General features: G+C 48.0%; 1 protein-coding gene across 1 annotated transcript in view; it reads left to right on the top strand.

The window, feature by feature from the left end:
• Nucleotides 1-21,148, top strand: part of Efr3b (EFR3 homolog B) — an 80,320-nt gene that overhangs the window by 33,221 nt on the left and 25,951 nt on the right. The window contains exons 2-4 of the mRNA XM_057773287.1: nt 3,293-3,369; nt 4,493-4,620; nt 12,244-12,394. Coding sequence (XP_057629270.1) covers nt 3,293-3,369; nt 4,493-4,620; nt 12,244-12,394 — 356 coding nt within the window. The remainder of the gene's footprint in view (nt 1-3,292; nt 3,370-4,492; nt 4,621-12,243; nt 12,395-21,148) is intronic.

Below are 21,148 nucleotides of genomic sequence, written 5' to 3'. Positions count from 1 at the left end.
AAAGACTGCTTCTCAGACACCAGCAACTTGTGAATTGGTTAATAAGATCTCCGAGATGGGAATTTAGTGTTCGGGGGCTGTTCATAAGATCGATCGGAGACCAGTGTTAGCCGCCGGAAGGCTCCGGCATCTGGGTTTGGAGGACCCTAAGAAAGAGGCAGAGACATAACGAGGGAATGAAGGTGACATGCTTTATGGAAGACTGGTGGAGATCACAGGCTCTGTGCGTCTTTTCTCCCTCCCCACCCGCCCCCAGCAGTTGTTTCTCCCACCCCACCCATTTCCTATGGTGTCCCCGTGTGTCACCGTGCAGCTTCAATGACTCCACACAGGCAGATGACCCCCGGACTTCAGTCCTAGCTTGTGCTCTTGTTTGTACACGCGAACCCCACATTCTTACCTTACACTCTTCCTTCTAGGAGGTACTCACATCTTGCTGGGCTCTGCCCTCCCTTGTCCTGTCTTGATAAGTCACTCAGCTCTGTCTGACCTTTGTCCGCAGTCTTGGGTGGCCCATCCACACAGGTCCCCAGCAGACATCCCTATGCCATCCTGTGCCTCACATCAGAGTGGGTCTCCTGCTACTCAGATATCTCAAAGCTGTTAGGCTGTGCACAGCCTCCTCAGCCTGGTACTGCCTGGTCTTTGTGTCTTGTCTTTTCTTCTAGGATGTTGAAAAAAAAGAAAGATGCAATGTCTCTTAGGTCCCTTAAGTAGGAACATTACCATGTATCTATGAGAAATTGTGGATCTGGGTTGAATTACTTACTCAAGGTCATACAGTAAGTAACCAGAAGAACTGGGGTTTCAGCCCAGGCCTCTCTAACCCTTGAGCCTAAATTACTTAGCCACCACGCTGTGCCGCTTTGCAGACTCCAAGAGACGCCAGTAACTGGAGCATCAGTATTGCCATGGGTGGGAATGTGGCATCTTGGGCATCCCATGCTCATGTGCACTCTCCTGCCCTTGACCCTATCTCTTCGCATCCTCCCTTTGCACTAGGGCTTTGAGTTTTCCTAGCTTGCTAACTATGTAACCCGCTCAGCCCTGGTACAGTGGTTATGTGCTTGGTCTCTGAAGTTAGATTTTGGGGGACTAAATCCTGGTTGGGCCTGTATTACCACTGTGCAGCTCCAGGCAGGTCATTTAACCTCTTCATGCCTCAGTTTACTTATTTGTAAAGCATGGATAAATATAATACACATTCACCCTATGGAGTTGTTCTAGAGATTTAACAAGTTGCCATACATTCTATTTTTTTTTTTTTTCGAGACAGGGTTTCTCTGTGGTTTTGGAGCCTGTCCTGGAACTAGCTCTTATAGACCAGGCTGGTCTCGAACTCACAGAGATCCACCTGCCTCTGCCTCCCGAGTGCTGGGATTAAAGGCATGCGCCACCACCGCCCGGCTATTGCCATACGTTCTAGCTGGGCACTTGGAGAAAGTGTCCAGAAAGCTGGGCCAGACAGATGACAGTATAGCCTACAGGCTTAAACCCTGGGCTTTGAGACCCTGAGAAGAAATGTATCCCCTTAGGAGATGTCCCGTCATAAATAATCCTGGGTGCCAACAGGACATGGCCCTAAATGCTTTCGCCTAGGAAGGAGCAAGGAGGAGAAGCCAGAAGAGTCCAGGGTAGTGGGGGCTGAGGTCACAAGGCTTCCTTGTGGGACATGGGTGGGACTTACACACTGGTTCCCTGCCACCCTGCCCCTGACTGCCTTGTACTTCTTCAAGTTCACGTCCATCCCCACGAACCCAAATCATGAAGTCTGAAGCCCAAACCATGGCTGTCTCCTCCTCCTGGCTGGATGCCAACCAGACTTTGCAGCCAGAGCTCCCTCACTGCTTCTCCCACCGGCCCATGTGGGTTGCTTTGTGCAGCGGAGGAATTCCCACTACAGCAATTCATTCTTCTCTCAGTGACCCCTAATCTTCCCAGCAAACATCTGCGTTTCAAGTACAAGGCGTGTGCAAACACAGCTCGTCTGTAATTGGCAGGTGGAGGGGGCATTAATTTTCTTCACAGGAAGGACTTTGCCAAGCCCCCATGGGCTCCTCTGTGATACCTCTACCCCTCCACTTTCTACCTACCCCAACTCTCTCGGCACAAAGAACCTGGGACGCAGCAGAGCATGGTCCTGCCTGGAAGAAAGCTAAAGAGGACAGTTTCTAGATGTTTCCATTTCCTTGATCCATTAAGTTGTTTTATTGTTGATTTCTGGACACCATTTGCTTTCCCAGCATGAGAGATCCTGAACAGGGTCATTTGGGGCTTCTCGGTGGAATAAACTTCACTTTGTAAAACCTGCCACATTGTTCTTAGTTTTTCCATTTGGCCAGGGGACCAGGGAAGGGCTGGCATGGAGAACTAGACCAGCTCTTCTGTGCACTTTCAAATTCACAGACAAAAGTCTTAGAAATTCCTGTCTGTTGGTAGTTAATAACCTGTCCATTTATCATCATGTCACGACTGTTCTGCAGTGGGAGTGGTACAGGAACGGACCCTGGAGGAGAATGAGGCTCAGGAAATAGGGATTTGGGAGCCAGTGAGGGCAGGAGGAACAGTCAACCCCCGCGTGGCCTTCGTCTTCCCAGGACACTCTAAACTCGTGGGCTGTAGGGGTAGATTTTATAGTCTGATCCCAGAAATTCATGGTGTGTGTGTGTGTATGTGTCTGTGTGTATATGTGTGTGTGCGTGTGTGTATGTGTGCGTGTGTGTAAATGGTAGGGTGGTGGCATATGTGTGTGTGCGCGCGCGTGTGTGCACGTGCGTGTGTGGTGTGTTCATGTGTGTGTGTAAATGGTAGGGTGGTGGCATATGTATAGGTGTGCGTGTGTGTGTAAATGGTAGGGTGGTGGCATATGTATAGGTGTGCGTGTGTGTGTAAATGGTAGGGTGGTGGCATATGTGTGTGCATGCGTGTGTGTATGTGTAAATGGTAGGGTGGTGGCATATGTGTAGGTGTGTGTGTGTGTGTGTGTAAATGGTAGGGGGCGGCATGGCAGCACCCGGCTTTCACATGTGTTCCCACCCACTCATGAGGTCTCACCCTCCAGGTGTTCTTCTGAGCTCTGGTTTCCTACCCGAAACACCCCACTCTGCCCAGCCCCTAAACTGAAGACACAAACAAAAGATGTATCAGTGGGAGACCTCCACTCTGGGAACAACAAGGCCATTGGCCCTTCAGCCCCGGTTTCTTTCCTCAGAGGTCCTGGGTTCCCGGTCTCTGCAGCCTCATGAGAAGGCTTCATTCCTAGGTTTGGTTTTGTTTTGTTTCCCCCTTCCAGGTGTGTGCGGCTGCTGCGGCGCCCTTCGTCCCAGGTACAAGAGGCTGGTGGACAATATCTTCCCGGAAGATCCTGAGGTGGGTCACAGGAAGGGCTAGTGGACTGTTGACTGGGGAAGGCCTTTGTCCCATGGAGAATGAGGACATCTGGCTCTTTTAAATGGCTGTGCAGAAGGCAGTAGGGATGTGTCGGGCCGTTGCTGTATGGTTGACATGTCTTTCCCACTCCTGTCTCAGTTGCTCACTCTCCTGATGGAAATGTTTTCCCGTCATTTAGTGAAGACGTGCCCCTGTCTAGCATTTGCCTCGGGAACCCGTGTCTCTCCCCGGCTCCCTCTGGCATCTGTCAGGTGTCTGGCTGTGCATTGCACAGGAGACCTGGCTGTGTGACTTCCAAGCTATCACTCTGTGTGTCACCTCTGTTATGCATTGTGGTCTGAGGATGTCAAGAGTTGATGCATTTGCCTTGATATTTGAGAATTCCTGGCCTCCTCCAGATGGGCAGCCAGAGGTTCCCATTTCCATTATCCTCTGGAGAATTCCCTAGGAGCTGCAGAATTGCCTTCTTTATGTCTTGGTGGTGACACCTTAATTCTGAGTTACTTTTAGTGATGCCACATTCTTCAACCATACCGATATGTGTCTCTGCACCCACATGTATATACACATTAATGCATAGACACATAGACCACCTTCTATTTGTGTGTATGCGGTATATGTGTGTGTGCATATGTGTGCAGATACATTTGTCTGTGCATGCATATGTGGAGGCCAGAGATTGCCATCACGTACCTTTATCACACTCCACCACGCTTTTTTGAGACAAGTCTCTCACTGAACCTAGAGTTTGCTGTTGTGGTTAAACTGGGACCAGAGAGCCTCAGGGAGCTCCATGTTCCCATTCCTACTCAGCTCCCAGGAAATTTTTAGCTTACAAGGACGTGTGAGGTTTTTCTATGGTTCTGGGGAACCTGAACTCAGACCCTCGTTCACACAGCAAGCTCTACGCTAGGAGGTTCTCCCCAGCCCCATGCTTGGAGGACGGAAGTGCCTTTTTCACCCTTTCAGCGAGCCTGATGCCCAGCACCTGTATAAGAGACACCCTGTAAACGTCAGCTTAGTTGGACTGATATTTGCTCCAGACTTGCGCCTTCCCGCCATACCGGGGCCTTGGTGATGTCGAGCTGTCTGTCTTCTACAGGATGGTCTGGTGAAAACCAACATGGAGAAGCTGACCTTCTATGCTCTCTCAGCTCCAGAGAAGCTGGATCGCATCGGTGCCTACCTCTCCGAGAGGCTCATCCGAGACGTGGGGCGCCATCGCTATGGGTAAGGCACGTGAGGGGGAACAAGGTGGATTTTCAGAAATCGCATTATATTTTTAGGGTAAGATAGTGTAATAACATTTCAAGAAAAAAGCTGCGGGCTGAGTTATTGGATAGACTGGGAAAGACAAAACCCGAAACCAAGGAGGGTGGGTTTACGTGTTCCCCCAGGCAGGTGACCTTGGATGAGTCTGGACTTTTGGGAAGAGGGCTCGGTGGCTCTAGAGGAGTAGCCGTTTGGCATTCATCGAGTCATTGCGTGTCCCCATAGAACTCACACAGTCAGTCTGCCTCGCGTGTGTTTATTCTCCCCAGCCCGGCTCCCCTCAAGGTCTGAGAAAGTGAGGTGGAGCCGACTGTGTGCTGAGAAGAAAGGTGGGGGTGGTTTGTTCAGTAAAAAACACACTGTAGAGAAAGGTGGGATGGAGCTTAGCTGCTCGGGTGTCTGGCAGACTAGAAACTTTGACTTCAATCTCTAGTGTCACCTAAACCAGTCCCCCTAGAGCACACCTGTGATCCTAGCACCCAGGAGGCTGGAGATGACAAAGTTCAAGGTCATCCCTAGCCTCGGAAGTGTGAGCTGCATCTCAAAACAAGACAAAAATATACTTTAGTGAAATATTTATTATTATCTGAGAGCAAAGGACTTTGTGTGTTTAAAAGAGAGAAGAAATCTTAAAGTGATCAATTCACTTAGCTGTTTAAATCTTGATGCTGATTTTTTTTGTTGTTTTGTTTTTAGTTTATCAAGACAAGAGTTTTTCCGTGTAGCCCTGGCTGTCCTGGAACTTGCTTTGTAGACCAGGCTGGCCTTGAACTCATAGAGATCTGCCTGCCTCTGCCTCCTGAGTGCTGGGATTAAAGGTGTGCGCCACCACTACTCAGCTGAAACCTTCAGATTTTTAAAACTGAACACAAAAGATATATATTAACAACAAATAAGACAAAGGATTCAGGTCGCATGTTAGTACCATCGAACAAATAGTCCTGGGGAATCAGGAGAAGGATGGCCAGGGAAAAGATAAGATTGCAAAGGGTCCACTCAGAGAGCCAGCGCCATCTGATAATGTTCAGACTCACAGTCCATGCCCAAACTACTGGGTCATCTTATCACATTTTTATAAAAGTAAAAAGGCATTTTTACACCTTCCTGGAAAGAGAACAAATTGGCTAAAATTTTCTAGGTCATGAAATGTGTGTCCTTTCCTGCCCATTGCTTCCCAAGGAAACCATCTCAGTGCCTCTGCCTTGTACAAGAAGATGTTTTTTGCAGCATTTTCTGTCTGCCTCAAAAAACCAAAACCCAACCAACAGAATCTCAGGTTGCCCAGGCTGCCTTCCACCTGGCCGTGTGGCTGAGGATGACCTCTGGCCTCCTCTTCATAGCACTGGAATACAAAGTGGGGCGCCATGCCCAGGCCATCGTGCCTCTTAGAACAACAAAACCCTAGAAATGGTCCAAGTGTCTGGCAAAAGAAAACACCAGTAAGTTATGGTTCGTATCATTTGATAAGATGCTATCTAGAGGGGCTGGAGAGATGGCTCAGAGGTTAAGAGCATTGCCAGCTCTTCCAAAGGTCCTGAGTTCAATTCCCAGCAACCACATGGTGGCTCACAACCATCTGTAATGGTATCTGGTGCCCTCTTCTGGCCTGCAGGCATATACACACAGACAGAATATTGTATACATAATAAATAAATAAATAAATAAATATTTTTTAAAAAAGATGCTATCTAGATAATAAAAATGGTGTTTATAAAGATCACTATCTAATGATATTAAAAATAAGAAAACTTAGGTTATAATGGCCACATACGTAGTATTTAGGGTCAAGTTAAAAAATATCAACAAACCTCAGTGGCTAAAAAATCAAGTCCAAATGCCAGTGTATACAGAGCGTTCACCCCGGGAGTGGCACAGTTCGAGGACTTTGTTTCATTGTGTTCTCTCTGTTCCCTAAACACCTACCGCTGGGCAAGCGTCACTTCCACAGTGTAAGAGTGGGCCACAGCGCAACTGTACTTGCTGCTGCCCTGCCATCATGACACGATTCCCAGCCAAACAGCTCACCCCGAGAAACCTCGGTAGTGTTACTCATGGCGCAGAGGGTTGAGTACGTGATGGGTAGCCATGGTTCCTGTGGATCTGACTCTGCCCGAGTCTTTCTCTCCACTCTCCACTTCCCTCTGATCCTAACGTTGTTTTGTTTTTCCTTATTTTGTGGGGGGGGGGCAAGCAATGATGGTGATGATGAAGGGAGACAGGGTCTCATGTATCCAAGGCTGGCTTTGAACTCAGTATAACTAAGGATGAGCTTGAACTTTTAACCCTCCTGCCTTCACCTCTACAGTGCTGGGGTCATAGGCATGCCCCACCATACTGGGTTATTGTAGTTCTGGAGACCAAACCCGGGGCTTCATACATGCTAGGTCAATGGAACTATATCCTCAGCCCGCTCCTGCCTTTTTCTTGGTTCAGGCTTTGAATCTGTTAGCTCAAATTACAATAGGGGATTTGTCTCCCTCTCTCAGTCTTCCTGTTTGCTCTTCCCAGGCCAATAGATATTACTTATCATAATTATATGATATTTAAGAGTTAGACATGTTCTTCAACTCAAAGACTAAGATCTTCAGTCTTTAGAATCAACTCCAGAGCTGGGCAGTGGTGGCTCACACCTTTAATCCCAGCACTCGGGAGGCAGAATCTTGGTGGATCTCTGTGAGTAGGAGGTCAGCCTGGTCTAAAGAATGAGTTCCAGGACAGCCAGGACTACTACATAGTGAAAGCCTGTCCTGAAAAACAAACAAACAAACAAAAAATCAACTCCAGGCTCCTCAACTTCTAGGGTCTTCCACCTCCCAGCCATGCCCACCACACCTATCGTATAACCAGTACCACACATACTGGTTGAACAATCCTAAGGTTGAGAAACCAAGGATCATTGGTAAATGCTGGGCTTAGGGAAAGGTTTTGTGTGTACTAAGGGTGTGCTCTACCCTAGCTCTGGCAAATCTTTTTTTTTTATTTTTTTTTAATTTTTATTGAGCTCTACATTTTTCTCTGCTCCCCTGCCTCTCCCCTCCCCTTTAACCCTCTCCCAAGGACCCCATGCTCCCAATTTACTCAGGAGATCTTGTCTTTTTCTACTTCCCACTCTGGCAAATTAAACCAGGCTACCCTTTATGTGAAAACAAAATGAGAGCTAATGTTTCCGTGGTCATTCTCTATATGATAAAAGTAGACTGCCGCTTAATAAGAGGAGGGGCATGCATGCTTTGCATGCTGATTATATAAAGAGCTCTGACGTACTGGACAGCACATTCAAGCAAGCGAAAATGGCTCTACCCTAGACTGAACCGAAAGCTAATGTGCCGGTAATAGCATTAAACATTTAACACCGATTCTGCCCTGCAGAATTAAGCTCTCTGCAGTGATGTTTCTTGTGATTAAAAATGTCCATAGCTGACAGAGCCTCTTCGAATCCTTCCTCTGCTCGTGGAATGACAATTCAAAATTGGCATCATCCTGTTAAAAATAGCCGGGTGGCATCGAGGTATTTAAAGCTTGAAGGAGGACTTTGATCATAAACATTTGGGAAAATGTCTGTTAGAATCCTTTCTCCTGGCCCTCCTGTAGCTCCCTGCCCAAGCCCCTGGTCTCGTCCTTGTCATGGGTGGAGGCCTTGGAAGAGCAACATTTTTACATCAGACAGTGAGCGGATGTGTGTCTTCCTAGCATAAGGGTGTCTGTTTATGGTTTGGTCCTATCAATGTGAGCCCCAGAACCACCTGCTTATGGCCACTGCCTTCCTGCACTGTCACCCTGTCATTGGATACGAGGTCCTGATTCGTGAGTGTCAGGCGCTATGAGCACGGAGAAGACGGCGGAATTTCAAGGTGTTTGGTATAAAGGGTGGTGATAGGCAGAGGAGCAAAAGGCCAACATTCCTTACGCTTCTCTCCCTCCACTCATTCTCTTTCCGGATCAGCTCAGCGTCCCTAGAAACAGGGGGACAGGGGAGGGAAGGACGGTTCTGAGTGAGACAGGTCCACCAAGGGCACCAGCATGGACCGCAGTGTGCAGCATGTAATATCAGACAGTGTCTGGAGTTCTGCCCCAACCCAACGCTGAGCACTGAGCTCTGAGCATGGAGACTGAGGTGGAGCTGCTGCAGCCTCAGGACCCTGGCCCAGCATTGTTTTCTAGAAGGATCTGAAGTTGGTAGGAGAGTAGGCTAACCCCGCAGTTAGCACTGCAGACTCTGCTAGGTGGAGAGGCTGGGCCCGCTCTTCCTCAGCTGGGGCCCAAACTATCTCCCTGCTCCTGGTCTTCTAAAAGACTCAGAAGATGCTGGGATGTGGTGGTGCACGCCTTTTATCCCAGCACTCGGAGGCAGAGGCAGGCGGATCTCTGGGAGTTCTAAGCCAGCCTGGTCTACAGAGCAAGTTCCAGGACAGGTTCCAAAGCTACAAAGAAACTCTGTCTCAGAAACAAAACAAAACAAACAAACAAACCAAAAAATCTCAGAAAGTTCAATTGTGGAATGGGCTGACTAAATATACACAGAATGCCCAGAATAAGGGTCCCTGACTCCAGGTCCATCTTGTCTATCCAACTGGGTGGAGCTCCCAGCCTCCTCTGCCCACACATCCCCTTGTGCTACAGACCTTTCCCTGAGTTCCCTGGCTACTTCTGACCTGGAACAAGGTGTCCAAGCAGAACCAACCTCCCTCGGAACTCACAGAGAGACTTCTCATCTGGCTCATAGGCACCAGGCACCCTAGCTATTTTTCTCTGTGGTTGTCATTCACTTCCTGTGTTGGTCCCTGACTTCCGGTTGTTACCTGCCCGGCGTCCTCCCCTGCTGCCTGAGATTTCTCGTCTGTTCCAGGTCACTTGGGTCCTGTCCTCTTCATCATGCATGTGGGGAGCTCCCGTGGTATACTTGGTGCTGATGTTTGCTGCTGTAGCAGCCTATACCTCCCCCACGGCCGGGCTCCACCCTAGCCCATTGCTCCAAGTACCCACACAGGCCAGTCTAGACTCACAAACGTTAAAGAGCACCAGATCTCTGACGGTAACTTGTCCTGGGAATCCTGTTGGTGGACAGTACCCCCAAAAGTCCCATCCTCTGTCCTGAGAGCATAGGTCTGACACGCAGGGCAATGGGCAATAAAATAGGACAAACACGGAGGTCATCATTAGGGGTCCAAATTCAAGTTCATAGTTAAAACCGTGCCGTTCTTAGCACTGGGGTCAGAAATGGAGCGTTGGGGGCTGGAGAGATGGCTCAGAGGTTCTGAGTCCAATTCCCAGCAACCACTGGTGGCTCACAACCATCTATAATGATATCTGGTGCCCGCTTCTGGTGTATAGGCCCACATGTAGGCAGAACACTGTACTGTATATATAATAAATAAATAAATCTTTAAAAAAAGAAATGGAGCATCAAGGGCAACATGTTCAGGGAACGAAGCCCTATATGTCTTTATTTCTTTTCATTTCTAGCTCAATTCTACCGCTATTTTCACTTTATACCAGAATCTCTAGTATTGGTCAATGCCAAGTTTGTTTGTTTGTTTTTCTAAGAAAGAAGAGGTTTTCTTTCTTTTTTATTTATCTATTTTTTTCTTATCAGATTATTCTAGACCCCCCACACACCCTGAAAGAACGATAATGATCTAGGACTTGGGAGGCCTTCTAGTTTCTTCTCTTGCCGCCCATCCCACCCCTTCCTTTATTAATTTCATTTAAACTCCAGGAAAAGTAAAATGTCAGTAGAAAAATGCTGGTATGACCCATAAAAAAAGGGTGAATTTCTCTTTGCCTACGGTTATTTTCTAACCATTGTTGGTGACTTGACCATCTCCAGGCGTCCCTACAGGGAAGCCTGACCTCTCTGGCCTGTCCCATCTGGCAGGGGTCCCAGCCAGTTTTCTTTTCCAGCTTGGGTGACTTGAAGTCTCTGAAATGCCAGGCCTGCCGGAGGCATCTTGGCTGTGACTATGCCCGTCTATGGAGGTCAAGGTTATGGCGCGAGAGGCACGTCTGTCCTGGGTAGGAGGAATGCTGACCCAGGGCTCCCACTCACCAAATGAGTTCTGAGAGCCAATGCTGCCTTTGTGTTCCAAAGCCACTACCGAGAGCTAGGGCTGTCGCTCAGGGATAGTGTTTTTTGGTTTTGTTTTGTTTTGTTTGTTTGTTTTTCGAGACAGGGTTTCTCAGTGGTTTTGGAGCCTGTCCTGGAACTAGCTCTTGTAGACCAGGCTGGTCTCGAACTTACAGAGATCCGCCTGCCTCTGCCTCCCGAGTGCTGGGATTAAAGGCGTGCGCCACCACTGCCCGGCTTAGGGATAGTGTGTTTAATAAGGATGTGCAAAGCCTGGGTTCCACCCTGGCCCCTCAATAAAACATACTTTATAGATAAAAGGATGAGATGATCCATCTTTTAGAATGCCCAAAGATGACTTCCATAATCCTTAATAATTGAATTTAGTAATATTAAAGGATTTAATATCTGGCTTAGCAGATAGAGATTAAAGACATAAATTTTATAAAAGTATAAAAGATTTCGAAGTACAGAGGCTTTTTTTAAAATGACCATTTTGTACAGAAGTTAGTGCAAGGATGTTTAAGCGTCAGTGTCCAATGGCTGTTTTTAAAACCAGATTTAGGGTCTGGAGAAATGGTTCAGTAGCTACGAGCACTGGACGCTCTTCCAGAGGACCCGGGTTTGATGTCCAGCACCCACAGAGCAGCTCGCAATCATTTGTAATTGCGGTTCCAAGGGATCCAACGCCTTCTTCTGGCCTCTACAGGCACCAGACACACACATGGCACACAGACATACATGCAGACAAAGCAATCATATGCATAAAATAAATAAATCTTTAAAAATAAAAATTGTCTCCAAAGCTACAGAGAAACCCTGTCTCAGGGAAAAGAAAAATGTTAAAAACAAGTTTAGAAGACACCGTGGATTCTGCTACTTTGTGTGGATGTACAGAGTTGCCGTGGCTCAGGTGGTTTACTACCTGAGTTTCTGCAGTTGGGTGGTTGCCACAGAAGAACCATTAGGGCCGGATGAGGTCAGATAATCCTTCCTGATAGACCCACGCTTTTTTGTAAGATCGAAGAAAATCAAGAGTTTATAAATATCCACCTCATATTCAAAGATGGACTTGATCTAAATAGATGAGGAAGAGCTGATCTTTGGGGCTCATTCGTTGCTGTATAGGTAGCACATGAGCTTGACTGGGGTACCTTAACTTGTGTTTTTTTGTTCCGAAACAAGGTTTCTCTGTGTAGTCCTGGCTGTCCTGGAACTCACTCTGTAGACCAGGCTGGTCTCAAACTCACAGAGACCCGCCTGCCTCTGCCTCCTCAGTGCTGGGTTTAAAGGTGTGCGCCACCTGAGCCCAGCACCTTAACATTTTTAAGTCCTCCTCGCAGCTCTGTGTCACCCTGATTCTCAGTTCTGGTCTGGAGTGAACACTTGTTAGAAACACGGCGCAGACACTGGCCGCCCACAGAGGGAGGCATCTCCTTCCTCTGATACAGCCCTAGCCAGGTGTGGTGGTAGGAGAGAACAAGACCAAGTGAAGCCATTTATGCCTCCGTCCTCAGGTACGTGTGTATCGCCATGGAGGCGCTGGACCAGCTGCTCATGGCCTGCCACTGCCAGAGCATCAATCTCTTCGTGGAAAGCTTCCTGAAGATGGTGGCCAAGCTGCTGGAGTCGGAGAAGCCCAACCTGCAGATCCTCGGCACCAACTCGGTAAGGGGTAGGGGCGCGGTGGGTGGCATAGGTTAGAAGACCTCTGGGTCGGGCAGTTCCGTCATCACTTGACTTCTGATTCTAAGCCAGTGGTTCTCAACCTTCCTAAGGCTGTGGCCCTTTAATACAGTGCCTCACATTGTGGTGACCCCCAACCACAAGGTTATTTCGTTGCTACTTCATAACTGTAATTTTGCCGTTGTTATGAATCGTAATGTAAATATCCGATATGCAGGAGATCTGATATGTGGCCCCCGAAGGGGGTCTCACCCACAGGTTAAGAACAGCTGCCCTAAGCACAGACTACCTCTTGTGTTTTAGTGTGTCTCTTTGTGTGAGCAAAGAGGCATTGTGTTTTTAAGTTCAGTAAATACACAATTTACATAAGGATTTAAGAAAATACCGTGTAAAACTAGAACTTCCTGGAGCTGGAAAAATGGCTCAGTAGCTAAGAGCACACAGTGCTCTTACAGAGAGAACCCGTGTTTGCTTCTCGGCGCCCATCTTGGGCTGCTCACAACCACCTGTACCTCCAACTCTAGGGAAATCCGACATCTCTGGATTCCTCAGGCACCTGCACTTGTGTGCACAGAACCACACATATATGCACATAATTAAATATGATATAATAAATCTCAAGAATAAAATAAAATTTGTGGGCTGGGTATGGTGGCACACATCTTTAATTCTAGCACTGAGAGGCAAAGGCAAGTAGAGCTCTGTGAGTTCAAGACCAGCCAAGGCTACATAACGAAACCCACTTCTCAATAATAAGGTCATGCTCTTCAGACTGATAACCTCTAATGTTTTCTCTATTAAATTGTCCTCACAAATAACTTTCAGTGAGGGCCCAAGAAATAGAAAGGGCAGGACTGAACCTGGGCCATTCTGTGGAGAGTGGAGCTAGGTGCCCAGGGCCCATTTGGAAGCTGAGCTCAGGTATATGTTCTTCAGAGAGCAGAGCGCACAGAAAGCCCAGAGAAGTGGGAAGACTGGGGCAGCCAGAAACGGGCTGTGGACTTAGGCCCGCCTTTCCCAGCTGGCTGACTTTTGTGGGCTTTGGCATTTCTACCAAAATTTCCAGTGATTGAACTTGGTCTGTGTGGGTCCCCTGGCTCTGTTGTTGGTTACAGTACAGGCAGATGCTACCATGACATGTTGTGATTTATGAGAGAAGTTGGCATGCTAAGAAGTCCCACTATAATGTGTGTCTAAATGTTCTCAAATGTTATGGCTGCTTTCTTTAATCTCTTGCCATTTGTCTTAGTCCTTCCCCTTAACTTACTTGAAGCTCCAGGTCTGTAAACAACTTAGATGCAACCCTTTTTTTTTTTTAATTTTTGTTTGTGTGGGTTTTTTGTTTTGTTTTTTCGAGACAGGGTTTCTTTGTAGCTTTGGGGTCTGTCCTGGAACTAGCTCTGTAGACCAGGCTGGCCTTGAACTCACAGAGATTGGACTGCTTCTGCCTCCTGAGTGCTGGGACTTAAAGGCGTGCACCACCACCGCCTGGCAGATGCAACCATTTTATAACTTTAGTGAGTCCTTTATCTTTCTGCAGAGAGAATAGAAAAGGAAGTATTTTTCCTTGGTGTTCTCAGCTAGATGTTCCTGGATATTTCTTTAATTTTTGTTATGTTTATTGTTTCCTTGGTGTCTGTGTGTGGGCATGTGGTTGCCATTGTGAGCACGTCAGAGTCAGGACCACTCACAAAAGTTAGTTCTCTTCTTAACATCTTCATGTTTCCCGGGGATTGAACTCAGTTCATCGGGCTTGGCAGCAAGCCCCTATACCTACTGAACATAGCCCTATTTCTGAAATTTTAATCACACAGGCCATGACTTTTTTCTTGCTCTATGAAGAGTTGCTTTAACTAGAAGAAAATCTCAGTTTACTTTGCCAAGCCCAAAGTGACAGCCCTTCCCTTCCCTCCCTTCCCCTCCCCTCCCTCTCTTCCCCTCCCCTTCCCCTCCCATCTTTTCCCATCCCCTCCCCGTTTTTCCCCTTCCTTCCCTTCCCTTCCCACCAGCTGACTGACAAATTACACATCCAGCAGGAAAGGGTGAAGCCCTTTGTCCTGTTGCTCCGGCAACAGCTCCATGCCCTGCTGTTTTAGTTGTCTTGTTTAAGATAGCTAGAGTCTGGGAAAGAACATCTGGATGGAAAACAAACTAGTCATCCTGGACCCACGGGGGCCACAGAAGCAGGTGGCCGACAGCGTTTATTTTTCTCAAAGAGAATCCTAGCCCAGGACAGGTCTTTATTATCTACAGCTTTGAAAATGCCATCTCCTCTGAATTCAACATCCCCGTGATTCAGCACCTTAGCTGGAGCCGGGAGCAGGCTGCTGAATGCCATGCTGGCTATGCTATGGTGATGGAGATCAGCAGGTGGCAACCCCCAGGAGTTCAGCTGAACCTGCACAGGGTGGGCTAGGATTCCTACTTGGAGGCAGCCTGTCCTGGTATTGTCCTTCATCTGGATGCTCTGGCCAGCGTCTATGCCAAGGACCCCCAGAAGAGCCTTGCTTCACATCATTTTAGATGTGCAGGGACCCAGGTGCCTGCCTTGCTCTGCCTTAGGACATTTAGCCCAGGAGTGTCGACATAGTCTTCCCAAGAATCTGAAGCTTTGTGAGAGCCGAGGAGCTGGAGGGAGAGGAAAGAGAGGCTGTGGGTCCTTCCTTCTTTCCCCAGCATCCAGTTCCTGTGTATTATATAGTCAGCGGAGCACTTTCAGCTTAGGTAAGGTTTTGCTGCCAGGAGAAGAAAAGAGAAATCAGATGTAGTAGGATGGACCTGTGGTCACAGCACTCTGGGTGTCATGGGAAGAGCTTACAAGACAAAATGGAACAACAGCAATCCAAAAAAAAAAAAAAAGAGAGAGAGAGAGGAGCAGAGGATGTGGAAGTCAAAACACACCAGTGGTTGTAAGAGCTGCTGTCTAGCGAGGATGGGCTTGGTGAGGAGAAGAGGGGATGAAACAGAAAGACTAGCAGCCCCCAGGCTGCAAGAGAGGTGAGGTCCTGCCTCTACACCCTCCAGAGAATTCTCTGTTGTCCTGTTCTTGGCAACCGAGTTATTCAGCACCTTCTGTGGAGGAGGGAGGGCTAACTCTGCTTGGAGACACTTTGTTGGTGCCAGAGTGAGCCCAGCAAGGCTCAGATTCCCTTGTCAGGCCAGGGGAGAGCTGTTTTGTGCTATGTCACTATTTGGAGTAGGCCCTCTCTTTGTTACCCAAGCCCTTACTCACCCTCAGTTTTCCACACATTTGTGAGAGGCATTGTGAGGGCTGGTGATCTGCCCCAGCAAGCTTGGCACCCTTTGTTATATAGAAAGAGCCGGAACTTTGATCTTGGATGGGTGGCCCTAGCAGTGTGCTCCTGGCCTTTGAATGTCGTGTTCAGAGTTGTCAGTTTGTTGTTATGGAGACCTTCTTCATCGTGGCTATGTCTTATAAAAGAAAAAGAAACAAAATTTCAAATGTATTCCTTTATGATTTCATGCATTAAATAACTAGCATTTTAATAAAAGCCATGTCTGGGGCTCGAGAGATAGCTCCATGGTTAAGAGCACTGATTGCTCTTCTAGAGGACCCGCATTAGGGTCCTTACAATCTCCTATAACTTCAGCACCAGGAGGGCTGATGCCCTCTGCTGGCCTCCTCAGGCACCTGCATCCATGAGCTTATCCCCCCCACACACACAGACACATGCAAACGTATAAATAAATAAAATAAATCTTTTGTTGAAGGAGCTACGGGCTGCGTTCCTGCCACCCAGCTCCCGGCTGCCTGGCTAGAATATGCCCCAAAATAATTACACGGAAACTGTATTCTTTTAAACGCTGCTTGGCCCATTAGCTTTAGCCTCTTACTGGCTAGCTCTCACATCTTGCTTTAATAATGTGTGTGGCTTACCAGGAAAGATCTTAACCTGCGTCCATCCTGGGTCGGAGCTTCATCGCGTCTGCCCTGGGGAGCAGCTGCATGGCGTCTCAATTCATTTCCCTTCTTCCCAGCATTCTGTTCTGTTTACTCCACCCACCTATGTTCTAACCTACCAGGGCCAAGTAGTTTCTTTATTAATTAACCAATGACCTTCCTCCATCAATCTTTTATTTTTAAAAAGTGACGGGCAGGGTGGGTGGCCATTCTGGTCATAGCATGCATATAAGACAAGTTCTCATTAGCTCCATTTTATAGGTGGGACAATTGAGACCAAGGAAGCTTAAGGAACTTGCCGCAGGTCACCCGACTGATAATTGGTGGAGCTAGAATTTGAATGTATAGTTGGGCTGCAAACCCAACCTCAAAATACTAATAAGGGTGCCAGGTACAGTGGTACGTGTTTGTACTGCTGGCACTTAGGAGGTAGAGGAAGGAGAACCATTAATTTCAAGCCACTTGAGCTGCAAAGTAAGACCTTGTTTTTAAAAAAGCCAAACAAATTTAACACACACACACACACACACAAGACTGGGCTATGGGTCAACGGTAGAGAGAGCTTGTTTGGCGAGCAGAAGGAATAGCATTTGTTCCGTAGCACTGCAAAAAGAAGAGGGGGGGGAAGTCCCACTATAATGTTCCGTGGTGGTTTGTGAAAATGGCCCCCACAGGCTCACAGGAAGTGGCACTATTAGGGGATGTGGCCTTGTTGGAGGAAGTATGTCACTGGGGGCCGGGCCTTGAGGTTTCAGAAGCTCCAGCCAGGCCCAGTGTCACTTTCTTCCAGCACCATGTCTGTCAGCACGCCACCATGCTTCCCGCCATGACGATAGTGGAAGAGACCCCTGAACCTATAAGCCAACCCCAATTAAACGTTTTCCTTATTAAGAGTTACCATGGTCCACCAGGAAGTGGTGGTGAACATCTTTTTGTTTTGTTTTGTTTTGTTTTGTTTTTTGAGACAGGGTTTCTCTGTGTAGATTTGGAACCTGTTCTGGAACTTGCTCTTGAAGATCAGGCTGGTCTTGCACTTACAGAGATCCGCCTGCCTCTGCCTCCCGAGTGCTGGGATCAAAGTCATGCACCACCACCCTGCCCATCTGTGGCAAACATCTTTAACCCAGCACCCGGAGGCAGAGGCAGGCAGATCTCCAAGTTGGAGGCCAGCCTGGTCTACAAGGCAAGTTCCAGGGCAACCAGGGCTACACAGAGAAATCCTTTCTTGAAAAAGTAAAATCAAAAATAAACTAACAAACAAAAAAAGAGCTGCCATGGTCATGGTATCCCTTCACAACAATAGAAACCCTAACAAAGACAAGTTCTAACTCTGCCCTAGCCTGGTTTGGGCCCTCTAGGATATGGGTATGGCCTCATGTCTGTAGTTCCCATGAAGCACCCCATATGAGACCTGAATGGAGACCCCTAGCATGTCCCATTTGATCCCTCATGTCAACCCCTGAAGGACTCAGGAACAGCATGGAGTGGGCTAAGAGCTGCCACCCACAGGGACACCAAAGGCCAGCACTCTCTGACCAGGTCATATAAGTAACTGGATTACCATGCCTGAGTCACCATGTTCAGTCTCGGGCACGCTGCTCGCAGAGCCTGGTGTGGAGACGGTGCCTCTGTCTTAGCTAGCCCCGACGCCAGCCTTCCTGTTAGAAAGACAGCACGTGCTCTCTGTGTGGGAGGTTGGGATTGAAGGACATTAGCGCCAGTCCCTGTAGCAGCTGGAATCCTGGAAGAACGAAGACAGAATTGTGCACAATTTGAGCCTCGTGACTGGAGCCTCCTGGGCAGTCCTGGACTTGAGAGTTGAGCACTGTCTTCCAGAGATAGAGCTGTGACAAGATCATTCATTCAACCTTTGGTCCAAAACTCCAAGTCACACCAGTTCTGTCCTTCAGAGGAGGCGGGTCAGCGACCTGTGCAGCTAGCCTTAAGCATGGCCATAGCTGTGGACTAGCTCACTCTGGGGCAAAGGAGTCCCTGGCTCAGACTCCTCACGGTAGGAGGTGGAGGGGAAGGGCTCCTGGAAATGCAGGTAGCTAAGCCTTATCCCTCAGTCAGCCTGGGGAGCGGAGATGGTAGAAATTGATAAGTTGTCCAGGTAGGTTAATATGCGAATTCAGGGAACTAGAGAGATGGCTCAGTGGTCAAGAATGCGTACTGCTATTGCTGAGGAGCCGAGTTTGATTTCCACATAGGTGGCTCACAAGCATGGGTAACTCCAGCGCCAGTGGGTGTCTAAAGCCTCTGGTCCATGAGGGCGTGTGTGTGCGTGTGTTCATGTATGTGTGTGTGTGTGTGCAAGAGAAAGAGAAAGCATGCTCTCACTCTCTCTCCTCTCCCCCTGCCACACCATTTACAAATTCATCTTTTTAAAAATGTGTTTTTAAAAATTCAAAGGGCATAGTCAGAATTCCCAAATTTGAGGCCCAACAGGACCCATTCACAAGTTAGCTAACCTAAAGTAATCCAGTCACTGGTGAAGGCCTCAGTTTCCTTTTCTTTGTAATGGGATAAGTATGGATCCTGCTGAACTCGCTAGCTGATGGAAAACTACATCAGATAACAGGAGTGGGAGCCGGCTGAAAATGGTGTCCCTTGGGAGGTCTCTGTCCAGATCCTCAGAACCTGTCACTTCATAAGGAAACATGGTGTCTACAGCTTTGAGTAACTCAGGGGTCTGGAGATTCTGTGCTGTATTATCTGGGCTGGGCGGGGGGTGGAGCAGTTGTGAATGCTGTCACACAGTAACGTAGGAGAAGGCAAGGCAAGGCAGGTATAGCGGTCCTCAGAAGCACAGTGTGTAAGCGCACAGACCAGTTAACGTGTCTCTCAGAGCACACTGACACCAACTACTCTTGCCTATGGCCTCCCCAGCAACACCCAGCCTTTTATTTGTTTGTTTGTTTTGTTTATTGGTTTTTTTTTTGTTTGTTTGTTTTTGAGACAGGATTCCTCTATGTAGCTTTGGAGCCTGCCTGTCCTGGAACTCGCTCTGTAGACGAGGCTGGCCTCGAACTCAGGCCTGCCTCTGCCTCCCGAGTGCTGGAGTTAAAGTCGTGCCCCCCCACCACCCAGCTTCCTCAGGACTCTTAATTCTTGGTGCCTTTTGAATACTTGAAAGCTTGCAGCCGAGTGAGGTGTATATTAAAGCCAAAGCAAACAAGCTTTGGGATGCGTCTTCCTGAAGTTGGTTTTTCTGATCAAGTGGGAGAGGGCAATGCATAGAGAGGCCTAAGCGCTTCGCAATGCAGCACTGTTTTCTGAGTGGCATGTGGAGTGCTGTTTTCCTGTGGGTGAGAATCCCCGAGAATGCCACTCCCTGTGACCGCCGAGCTGAATCCTGCAGAAGAAGCTGGGGAAGTTTAAGTCCCCGAGAGTAGGTGAAAATATACATTGCATCCAAGCAGTCTTGGATTTGCTTCCCCCACCCTTCTCGGCTTCCTTCCCTCTCTCAGGAAGTGGTCCGAGGAAGGTCCCTTGGGATCTGTCCCACCCTGCTGCTTCAGGTGACCTCTGCACAGGGGGCTTGGCTGTCACCACCGAACTCTTGCTCCCATCCTTCGCTCCATGCCCACACCCACCCTTGGGGTCTGGGTCACTGGAGAAGCACCTGACTCTCTTTCCATTTCTCGGTGCCTTCTGGGTATGAATTTTTGTTGTGTTTTCGGTTCTGTGTGTGTGTTTGAGACAGAGTCCCATGTAGCCAAGGATAGCCTCAGCTCAGTTTGTAGGGGAGACTGTCCTTGGCCTCTTGATCCTTTAGAATTGCACTTCCCAAGTGCTGGGAATACAGGTCTGAATGACTGTACCCAGCTCCTAGTTCACACTTTTAGGGTGTTACCTTCTCTAGTCCATGCTGCCTAATCTAGGCTCTAGGCTAGAGTGAACATAGGAGAGGACAGAGGTTAAAGTGCATCCAAACCTACATACCCTAGAGTTGATGGAGCTGAGAATAAACAAATACCATGACCGCCATGGAGTCATTTCCTAATCGTGTCGAGATGTTCTGCATGTCCTGTCATCTCCATGACGACCTTATATCCACATCACAGAGAAGGGTGTTGCCAGGAGTTAAGGTCTGGGTTGGGTATTTCCAGATTCTTGCCATCTTATTTGAGAATAAAGTAAAGTACAAAACCACACAGATTGCAAAGTATCACAGAAAAGTTATTTAAAGCAGAGTAGTGGAATAAGTTAAAATGCACAGCAAGAGATCGGGGGCCCGCTGGGCTTCCTTTTACTAAGTTTAAGAGGAGGAATTTGGAGGTGAAGTATGGGTGTTTCTCTTCTTTGGTTGACAGGCTTGGGTTGGGTAGAACATTGCTCACTTGTACATGTTCCTTCCCATAATACATCTGAGTTTAGCCATATGCATGCTCAATAATTCATGGGCACGAGATAGCTAAGCAGGGGATTCACCCTAGAAGTTCACTTGAAGGCACAGTTGTTTTACAGTGTCACTCAAAACCAGTCTAGGCCAGCTAGGACCATTGGCCCTGGTTCCATAAACGTGGGACATTGTCAGGGGGATGCTATTTTTATTATTTCCCTTGTTTAAAACAGGTATGGGGGCAGCTTGATACAGGTCCCGGTTGCTAGTTACATTATTTGAAGAGAGTGTGTGCATAGCCTAAGCCAAGGGAAGTCCCAAGTAGCTAAGATACTCCTTGTGCCCGCCTTAAGGGAGTAAAAGCTCAAAGTTAAATAGCTCCATGTGCTCCATGGGAAAAACAAGCATGAGACGGGCCAGGTGCTAGGCAGAGCGCCAGCTGCTCTTCTGGACTATATAGGTCAAGCCA

Source organism: Chionomys nivalis, chromosome 1, assembly GCF_950005125.1.
Source record: "Chionomys nivalis chromosome 1, mChiNiv1.1, whole genome shotgun sequence".
Classification (NCBI taxonomy): domain Eukaryota; kingdom Metazoa; phylum Chordata; class Mammalia; order Rodentia; family Cricetidae; genus Chionomys; species Chionomys nivalis.
The sequence above is the reverse complement of the archived record's forward strand: the minus strand, read 5'-3'. Positions and strand labels throughout refer to the sequence as shown.